The sequence below is a fragment of the Eretmochelys imbricata genome, chromosome 5 (genome assembly GCF_965152235.1).
Source record: "Eretmochelys imbricata isolate rEreImb1 chromosome 5, rEreImb1.hap1, whole genome shotgun sequence".
NCBI classification, from domain to species: Eukaryota; Metazoa; Chordata; order Testudines; family Cheloniidae; genus Eretmochelys; species Eretmochelys imbricata.
The window spans coordinates 2,933,248-2,943,035 of NC_135576.1; the positions used below are offsets into that span (position 1 = coordinate 2,933,248).

Genomic DNA, 9,788 nt, shown 5'->3' on the forward strand with positions numbered 1-9,788 from the left:
AGTCAAGTCATCCCAGGCTGCGGAGCCAGGAGCACAGGCTAAAAGCAAACAAAGGGATTGGGGAAATTGAACCTGCCCTTATGAGTCAGTGCCCCCCCCCGCCCCGCCAGAAATGAAAGTGAGAGCTAAGATGCTGCAGGATAAATAGAGAGCTGGAGCAGCAGGATTCAGAGAGCTGCAGGCGACCTGGCTGAGAGCACACTCCATACTCCATCCAGCAGGCTATTCCTTGGCTCCCAGCCTGCCCGCCCGAGCATGGAGCTGGTTAGGAGCGTGGCTTTCTTCGGTCTGATGGTCCTCTCCCTGTGGACCTTCCTGCCAGGTAAAATGGACAACTCCCCCACCTGGGTTCTGCTCTCTTGCATCCTAGGGTCTTTTAGAAGAAGTCTGATGGGTTCATTCTAGATTAGTAAATTTGGGCTTTGGATGCTTGCTGACTTTCCAGCTAAGGTATCAACAGATCCGCTGCCGGGGTATCTGAGGACCACGATCTTCAGTATATTTATCCCCACCGCACCCCGGAAGTTGGAGATGCTATTAGCCCCCGCAGAGAGGGGGAACTTCAGCGCAGGGGGAGTCAACCATGCCCTAAGTCTCTTGTGGAATCACACCCAATTCTCCTGAGCACCAGGCTATTCTGTCCTAACCACTGGGCCACTCTTCTTCTGGCCTCTGCTGCTGTATGTCACCGCAGCCTTCCGGCATTCACAGACTGGCCTGTTGGGGTAGGAGACGGCCCCTCTAAGTGCCGGCTAGTCCCTCTCCCCGTGTGCGATTGCGCCCTGCACTCCAGTTTGTAGCGCTGCGTCCAGTTTATTCTGAAATCTCTCGGGGTTGGGGACTTGAGGTAAATGCCCCCCTTGCTGCACGGGATGGCAATAGTCCTGTGTGCAAATGACGTATGTGCTAGTTGCAAAGGAAGAGATGGTGCTGCCCCCCCAGGTGCCTGGCGCAGTGAAATGCTGAGCTGCAGGGCTGAACAGATGAGGCTTTGCACCTCCAGAGCCTCTTCCCTGGGTCATTAATGAGCAGATCCTCATCACACCTAAGAGGTTGCTGTCATTACTCCCCTTGTGCAGGGGGAAACTGAGGCACAGAGCAATGACGTGACTTGCCCAGAGCCAGACCGTAAGTCTGTGATAAGCTGGCAGTGTTTGATGTCACTGATGGCACAAGGCAGGGGGAGGATCGGGCCCTGGATGCCTGTGCTCATGCTGTACGTTGTGAGCATGAGTCTGCGTGTGCAAGGATATGTGTGGAAGTGGTGTGAGAGAGGAGGAAAGGTTTCCTCTGTGACAGGCAGAAAGCATCGGGGTGTGGGAAGTTCTGATTCCCGGGACCTGTGTGCAGTCTAGCTGTAGCCGGGTCTCTTGGCTCTCTCACCACTAGAAGTTGTTTGAATAAAATATATCACCACCCCCTTCCTGGGACCTTCCGTCCTCAGAGATGTTAAGGTCAGAAGGGACCATCCCTTCCAATCTGACCTGGGGGAAAATTCCTCCCTGACCCCAAATCTGGTGACCAGTTAGACCCTGGGCATGGGGGTGAGACCCACCAGCCAGACCCCTTGGAAAGAATTCTCTGCAGTAACTCAGAGCCCTCTACGTCTAGTGCCCCGTCTCCGGCTGTTGGAGACAGTTGCTAGTAACATTAGGCTGTCTGCTGTTTATGTTCATTCTGGCACAAGGAGGCGAAGGGCACAGAAAGCCCAGGACAGGCCCCCATACAACTCATGCCTGTGTTTCCAGTCAGCAGGGAACCAACCCGAGCTGAATAAGGAAGGCTTCTAGAGGAACTAAAGGAAGAGCTGAGAGGAGCTTTGCGAGGAGCCAGGCAGCCGGAGGGTGGGAGTGAGATCCATGTGTCTGCACAGCAGAGTGGGGAGCTCCTGAGCACGCCCCATCTCTCAGCTGTGTCCACTGGGTGGAATAAGGGTGTGAGTTCACAGCGGGAAATGCCAGCTGCCCTTTACATCTCTGGGACACTTCTCTCCAGGTTAGCCTGTTACGGCGTGAGCTAAGAGCGGACGTCGTCCTTGGTGTTAGAACAAAGGGCTGAGGAGCAGGACTCCTAGGTGCAGATTAAGGACCTAGGAAGGAGTTCCTGTGGGGGGAGAGTCTGGCCCCAGGCTCCAATCCTGGCTCTGGCACAGGCTTGCTGTGTAAATCGGGGCGAGTCACATTGCTGCACGGTGCCTCAGTTTCCTCTCTATTAAACGGCTGCGGTGGGTAGTACCAAGCCAACTGCCGGCAAGCTGGGAGATTCAGTTAGTTAATGTTTGACAAATGCTTTGGGATCCTTCAGTGGAGGGGGAAGCACGACACACTAGAGGAGTGAGCAGGCCTCGTCCCTGTGCCTGTCCTGTGGCCCCCCCCCAACTCCTGGTCATGATGACTAGCCTCATGCGTGGCAGCCTGCCCATGGCAGACGGGTGCCCCGAGCTGCACCCAGCAGAGCAGTGCAGGGGTGGTCATTGCTCCGTGGCACAAGCTCCCAGGAGCATGCTGTGGGAGTCCCCGGAGACGTCTCCGTGCTGACCTGCAATCCCCGGCTCGCTCTCCCCGGGGCACGAGCAAGGTGCTGCATCCAGTGCACTCGGCTGGGAGCCAGGAGCGCTAGGGGCGATTCCCGGCTCTCCCACAGACTGTGCAAATGCCCTCCCCGTCTCTCTGGAGGGGCCAGCCCTTGTGCCTTGCAGCTGCCAGGGGCTCAGGTCATCCATGTTTCTCAAGGGCTCGAGATGCCCAGGAAGGGGGGCCGGGTGAGGGCAGAGAGTGCCCATTAGCAGCCAGATCCTTGGGCTAGGGGGTTCCCAGAGAGGCCCAGTGCAGAGGCATTCAGACCCAGACTGGAGGGAAGCCCTGACTGACCAGGGGGACAGATGAGCCGCCACCTCGGGGCTTTTCCATCTCTCGTGTCGACGTTCTGCAAGAACGGCACCAGTTTGCCGCAGTGATGAGACAGCTTCCGGTCGTTGGACTCTTGCTGGGACCCGGCTGCCTCTGCTTTCTGCCCCAGCGGCCGCGCCCTCCCGCCTCCCCTTTGCCCATCGCTCCCATCGCTTTTCTCTTCCAGTGTCCGGCAGCAACAATGCCCTGGACTGCTGCCTGAGGACGAGCCAAGTCCCCATCCCCCGCAAAATCGTGCTGCACTACGAGGTGCAGCGGATCCACGACGGCTGCCCCATCCATGCCGTGGTGTGAGTACCGTGGCTGGGCCTCGCTGCTCCGTGGGGCGCCGAGCTCTGGGGAACGCCGGGGGGGGGCAGAGTGAAGGGGATACACGGATGAAGCTGGGGGGCATGAGGGAAGTCTGGCTGGTTTGGGACGCCTGGCCCCAGGCCATTGCTCTCAGTGCTGGGAGTGTGTGTGGGGTGGGGGGTCGGATCGCTGCTGGGATCAAAGGGATTTGGAGGGCAGCCGGACAAACCAGAGGCTTTGCAGACTCCTTTCACACTCGCTGCTGTGCAGGCAGGTGGGAGCACAGTCCACTGCTGCAGCATGGCCTAGGCAGCTCACCCCAGTGCCCGTCCTTAGGAAATGCCCGCCGCGCCCACACGGCGCCCAGCCCCGGGCCTGAGCCCGAGTCGCTCCGCAGCTGGGGAGAGTTCGGCTTCCTACTGCACACGACCGGCGCCGCGTGGTGCGTGTCCGTCGCGACGAGCATCACAAGAGCTGGACGCGACGGGTCAGAGCCAGCCTGGGGCCGCCCCAGTGACTCCCCAGCCAGTGGGCCCAAGCCGGACTTCCATTCCTCTCATGCTACTGCTGTCACTTCCCAGCGCGGGCGGCTCTGGACTGCCAGCTGGAGTCAGCCGGGGGGAGCCTCGGGCAGCTGGGAGCCTTGGTTCCGACAGCCTCTCCCAGCGTGAGGCTGAAATGGGGCCGGGGTCCCAGGAGAACAGGCTGTCTCCTGCGGGATCCTGAGCCGGCACTCGGGTTAGCCAGGGCAGGAATAGCCCTGCTGGGGGCTGTCGCCATTTCTGCTTCTGACCTCGCCGCAGCCTCTGCCCAGCGGCACGAGTGGGGAGCGTGGCAGGGAGGAGGGTTGCGACGGAGGCAGCTTGCTTTGATTGGCGCAGAGCCTTCTGTTCAGCTGTCCCCGTCTGTTTCCTTGCTGTGTGTTAGGTTTATCACCATGAGGGGCAAGCAGCTCTGCGCCCCTCCCCATGCCCACTGGGTGCGGCGGCTCACCGAGAGGCTGGACAGTGTGTACCAGGCCAAGGTAAGGGCACTGGGCCAGCACAGAGGCACCAGCTAGTCAGGGCTGGGCAGACACTGGGGAGGCTTTGCCCCCTCCATGCTGAGCACAAGATGCCCACCGTGGATCCCAGCTGCTCAGCTCCCCACGCTGGGTCAGACCGCTGACCCATCCACCGCAGGACCCTGCTCCTGCCTCGTCAGAGTACGCATGGGTCACGCAGGTCAGCCCGTAGGTCACCGGCGTCCCGTACCCCGCCCTCCGCCCCAGGTCAGCCCGTAGGTCACCGGAGTCCCGTACCCCGCCCTCCGCGCCAGGTCAGCCCGTAGGTCACCGGCGTCCCGTACCCCGCCCTCCGCCCCAGGTCAGCCCGTAGGTCACCGGCGTCCCGTACCCCGCCCTCCGCCCCAGGTCAGCCCGTAGGTCACCGGCGTCCCGTACCCCGCCCTCCGCCCCAGGTCAGCCCGTAGGTCACCGGCGTCCCGTACCCCGCCCTCCGCCCCAGGTCAGCCCGTAGGTCACCGGAGTCCCGTACCCCGCCCTCCGCCTCAGGTCAGCCCGTAGGTCACCGGCGTCCCGTACCCCGCCCTCCGCCCCAGGTCAGCCCGTAGGTCACCGGAGTCCCGTACCCCGCCCTCCGCGCCAGGTCAGCCCGTAGGTCACCGGCGTCCCGTACCCCGCCCTCCGCCCCAGGTCAGCCCGTAGGTCACCGGCGTCCCGTACCCCGCCCTCCGCCCCAGGTCAGCCCGTAGGTCACCGGCGTCCCGTACCCCGCCCTCCGCCCCAGGTCAGCCCGTAGGTCACCGGCGTCCCGTACCCCGCCCTCCGCCCCAGGTCAGCCCGTAGGTCACCGGAGTCCCGTACCCCGCCCTCCGCCCCAGGTCAGCCCGTAGGTCACCGGCGTCCCGTACCCCGCCCTCCGCCCCAGGTCAGCCCGTAGGTCACCGGCGTCCCGTACCCCGCCCTCCGCGCCAGGTCAGCCCGTAGGTCACCGGCGTCCCGTACCCCGCCCTCCGCCCCAGGTCACCCCGTAGGTCACCGGCGTCCCGTACCCCGCCCTCCGCCCCAGGTCAGCCCGTAGGTCACCGGCGTCCCGTACCCCGCCCTCCGCCCCAGGTCAGCCCGTAGGTCACCGGCGTCCCGTACCCCGCCCTCCGCCCCAGGTCAGCCCGTAGGTCACCGGCGTCCCGTACCCCGCCCTCCGCGCCAGGTCAGCCCGTAGGTCACCGGCGTCCCGTACCCCGCCCTCCGCCCCAGGTCAGCCCATAGGTCACCGGCGTCCCGTACCCCGCCCTCTGCCCCAGGTCAGCCCATTGGTCTCTCTAATGGAGGAGCCCGCCTCCGGCCATGCTGGACCGGACTACCTAGTCTCCATCTCCTCCCTGGGTGTGGGAACGGGGAAGACAGACCAGCGGGAAGGAGCTCCGAGCTGCGGGTGTGAGGGGGAAGGGCTGTTCCGGGACTCACCGCTGCACTGCATGCCTCTCCCCCTGGGACTAGCTGCATGGTCAGTCTCTGGAGGATCATTCCTGCATAAGCTGGGGAAACCCTAAAGCCGCCTGTGCCCCAAGAGGAGGACGTACAGTTCCTCTTCCTCTCCTGGCCATGCCGAGCGAGGGTAAGAGCAGGACCTCTGTGGCACCGGAGCAAATCCACGGGCAAAGCAGCTGTGCAGCCCCCTTCTGGGCCAGTGTACTAGAGGAAACCAGTTGATGACGCCTAGCAGCTGCTGGAGTCGCCTTGTTAGCTCAGTGCTGGGGGTCTCTGCTACGCCCCTGGAGGGGCCGGGTTCTAACCCGGCTCCTGACACACGTGGGGAGGTAGCTGTACTCTGGGAAGCAGAGCCCAGCCTGGTAGCAGCTGCTTGCTGGGAAGGTGAAGCGGGGGTCCCTTTATGCTGTTCGATGATTAGATTTCACCTACCCAGTAACAAATGTGAACTCCTGGATCACTGTAAGGGTCTCACCATGGAGTCACAGACAATCCAGTCTATCCTGCCACCCAGCAAGCCGGCCTTAGTGAGACATGGTCACTTACCCCAAAGATCGCCAAATATTCAGGTTATTCCCAGTCCTAAGGGGCCAGTCACATATCTCAGATCAGTTTGTATCTCAGATCTCACACCAAAGGCCGCGCCAGCAGCCAGTCCTGTAATCAGCTAACTAAAGGGTTATCAACTAGGAAAAAGAAACAAGAGAGTTACCTACAAGGGAAAGCAAGCAATATATACATACAAATGAGTTACCAGCTACGGTTTCTCAAGATGACAGAGATGTAGTAATCTGCCAATATAAAATGTCTTTCCGGGCAGACTCAGGAGTAACCCTGGGGGATCTCTGCCTTAGTTCAGTGTCTCTGGCCCTGGGAGAGTTCAGACACCAAAGAGATGACAAATTTTCTTGTGACCCTGTTTTATCTTTTATCTTTAGCCTTCCAGGCCCTTAGCCAAGCTCCCTTGTACTGCAGCATAGGCCAGTCATCAGCCCTCTGTACTGTGATGTTCCTTAATGTCCTGTTTAATCTTCATAGGCCTCCTGGGTCGGCAGGAGGAACCATTCCTGGGTCTGGGTTCCCAAGTTCAGCACAAACATTTCCACAGTTACAAAGCAAAGCTGACCTCTGTCCGTGCAGCCTGGAACGCAGCCGCGCTGCAGCAGCAATTTACAAGCATTCCACGGAGTCTAAACGCGAAGAACAGTCGTATCCGACTAATACCTAGTTTGAGCCAAACTAACATGCAGCTGAGCTGGTTTGGTTTCCCGCTGCGAGCTTGTCAGTGCTCAGCTGACGCCTAGAGCTTGGCAAGAGCAGGCACCTGGTTGACCAGCATCAACCTTTCCTTCTCTAATTCCCTAGAACAACCTCTGAAGCAAGTAGACCCGGAGAAGCCTGCGGCTGGCCCACTGCCCGGCGATGGGAAAGGGGCTGAGAGATGATCGTGATGCCTGCGAACTCTGCATTCCCCTTTCAGCGTTTCCGGCTGCAGAGCAAGCAGCTTACAGCTCCTTTGGGACTGAATCCGGTGTGACCGTACTGTACCCCCTTGGAGATCCCCGCTTCCTGCTCTCTGCTCTCTGCCCTGCCCTGGGGAGTCTCCCTTGGCTTCTGTGATTTGTCAAGCTGAGTGCTGCTTAGCTGGGGACTGTGCTGGGGTTGCGCCCCAGGCCTGCCAGCTGCGAATGACACAGGGCGTGCCGGCTGTCACTGCTCTGAGCGTAATCCGTTCCAGACCGAGGCGTTCTCACAGTGAGCTGGGCACCTCCACAGCTCCTAGGGGGTCCCTTGTGGCACCCCTGGGAATTAGGGAGGTCTCTGTGCTCAGTGGCTTCAACTCAGCCGTGGCAGGTGGTGACTGATGGCTGGTGCAGCCTGGCTGGCTGTGCCGTGGCCATGATGTGAGATGAGTTTGGTGGATCTCAGCTCAGCCCCTAGTGGGCAGGTGCCCCTATTACAGAAACCACAGCTGGCACTGAATGGCCCCCGTGTGGGCAGCAGACCATGGACTGAATGGGCCACAGAGACTGAACCCGTTTGTCAGCCTAGGGGGGTCCCAAGGTGCAGTCACACAGGGAGGGGGCCGTGTGGGGGAGCCAAGTCCAGCTGCTGCCTACGCTGTCCTGTCCTGGGTCTCCTGGCCTGCCAATCCGGCCCCATTCTCCAGCCCCGCATGCCCTGCAATCCCTCTGAATTTTGGCAAATTTGGGCACAAAGCTTGTTTTTCTTTTTGCCAACCCCCACGCCGGCCAGCCTGCCCTGTGCCGCCTGCCCCTGGCAACGGCCCTGCCAGGCGCATGGGGGAGGGCCAGGGAAGCGGGCAGAGAAGGGAGTGGGAGAGACTAGCAGCTTTTGCTGTGGGCACACACACGGGCCGTCCGATCCCACCGCTAGCATCCTCCACTGGCCGGGATTAGGGAAGAGCCACCTGGGCTCTCTGGGCAACCTGGGTAATTCCTGGCCCCGTGAAGGCCCGTGTCCATGGGCCCTGGCATAAAGGAGAATCGGGTCCATGACCTTTAGTCTGTGCTCCCACGAATGACTCTGTACCAAGCCGCCAGGGCAGCACCGAGTGAGCCAGTGAGGGGAACCCCGGGTGGGTATTTTTGCAGAACCACTTCCGGGCGGTGAGAGCATGGTGGCTAACGCATGGCAGCGCTGGCCCTCGGCACTGCATCGGGTCGGCTTGGGGGGGTCCATTCCGTTCCTTTGAAACCACCAGGGATTTTCCTTCCCTGAGCTGCGCAGAGCTGAGCTGGCCAGACCCAAAGGGTGAGGAGAGGAGATGGAGAGCAGCGAAAGGCCAGGCAAGAAGCGTGTTGTTACTTGGGCTGCAGCCTTGCTCCAGTTTTTAATTAACAATAAATACATCAATAAACTGGGGAGTGGGACCAGTCCCTGAAGCTTAGGTCAGCTTGGGGGCCGAGATTAGCAGGAGCCGCATGTTTGGCAGAAGGGATGGAAAGAGGAAAGCAGTGGTCCGGATCAGGCAGCCCAGGTCCTGGAAGCAGCGTGAGATAAGGCCTGGGTCAGCCAGAAGAGGAGGAGACTGAGACAGCGTGAGGGGCGAAGGACAGGCTTCACCTTACCTAGCCTGCATGGCTGTTACGGGCCATCCCTTTGGGCACTTCCATGGCAAAGGTTCAGACCCATCTCCAGTGTAAACGGGGGTCAGGCCCTTTCCCTCGACCAACGCTCATGGGTAAAAGAGCAGTGACACCTTGAGTGCATGACAGCTTGGCAGCCCGCCGCGGCTGGACATTCCTTGGCAGGAACGGGTTTCTCCTTCCCATCAGAGACTCCGGGACCCTCAGGGCTCCTCTGCTTTTCTGAATCAGACTGATCTTGGCCTGTGTCTAGACGCCCCCGGCTGGGTGGGAGTAACGCTGACGTCAGCAAGCTCCATGTCATTGCCACGGGATCTGTTTGCTGTGATAAATTACAAGGGAATTTGCTCTTTCTCTCGCTCTCGTTCGCTCGCTCTCCCTTTTTTGGCTGGGATCAAAATGATTTTTTAAAATAAAAAAACCTGAAATGTACAGACATTCCCGCTTGTGTTTGAGGGGGAGGGGGTCTTGGGGAGGGAAATACATCGAGCATTGGGGTCTGGTTCTGTCGTGAAGACACAACTCCCATTTGACCTGGGCACCAAATTGGGCACCCAGTCACTGCCCTGGAAAAGCTCCCCCATCCCCCAGGAGCTCTCTTAGCACCCAGCGGTGCTGCTTGCCTGAGCACAAGGGGCCTGAAGCACCGGCCCACCTGCTTGCTGACGCTTGCCACGCAACACTGTTCAGCAGCGGAGAGGTGGGCAAAGCCCTGGAGACGTTGCGTTGTGGAGACCTATCCAGCCCATTCCCCAGCCCCAGCAGCCTTTAAGAGCCAGCTTTTGCTAGCAGCTGCCCCACAGTGGTATCCGCCTGGGAATCAGACTGGTCTGGGCGCTGAGGCCCCTGTGCAACAAGACACCTAAGCATTTGCGTAACTTTAAATGCAGAGCCAGATTCGATCCGCCAGGCGTCCCCTTCCTAGACTAAACAGGCCTCTTGATGCTTGGCAGGGCCCCCATCGATGTTATCAAAATAATGATATAA

At 60.2% G+C, this 9,788-nt stretch overlaps 1 protein-coding gene across 1 annotated transcript; it reads left to right on the forward strand.

Moving 5' to 3' along the window:
* The first annotated feature begins 255 nt into the window (after positions 1-255).
* On the forward strand, positions 256-7,228 carry LOC144264956 (C-C motif chemokine 19-like). Its single transcript, XM_077816987.1, has 4 exons — positions 256-322; positions 3,076-3,199; positions 4,128-4,224; positions 7,172-7,228. The coding sequence occupies exons 1-4, from the start codon at positions 256-258 to the stop codon at positions 7,226-7,228; spliced, it is 345 nt and encodes a 114-aa protein (XP_077673113.1).
* Positions 7,229-9,788: the final 2,560 nt, after the last annotated feature.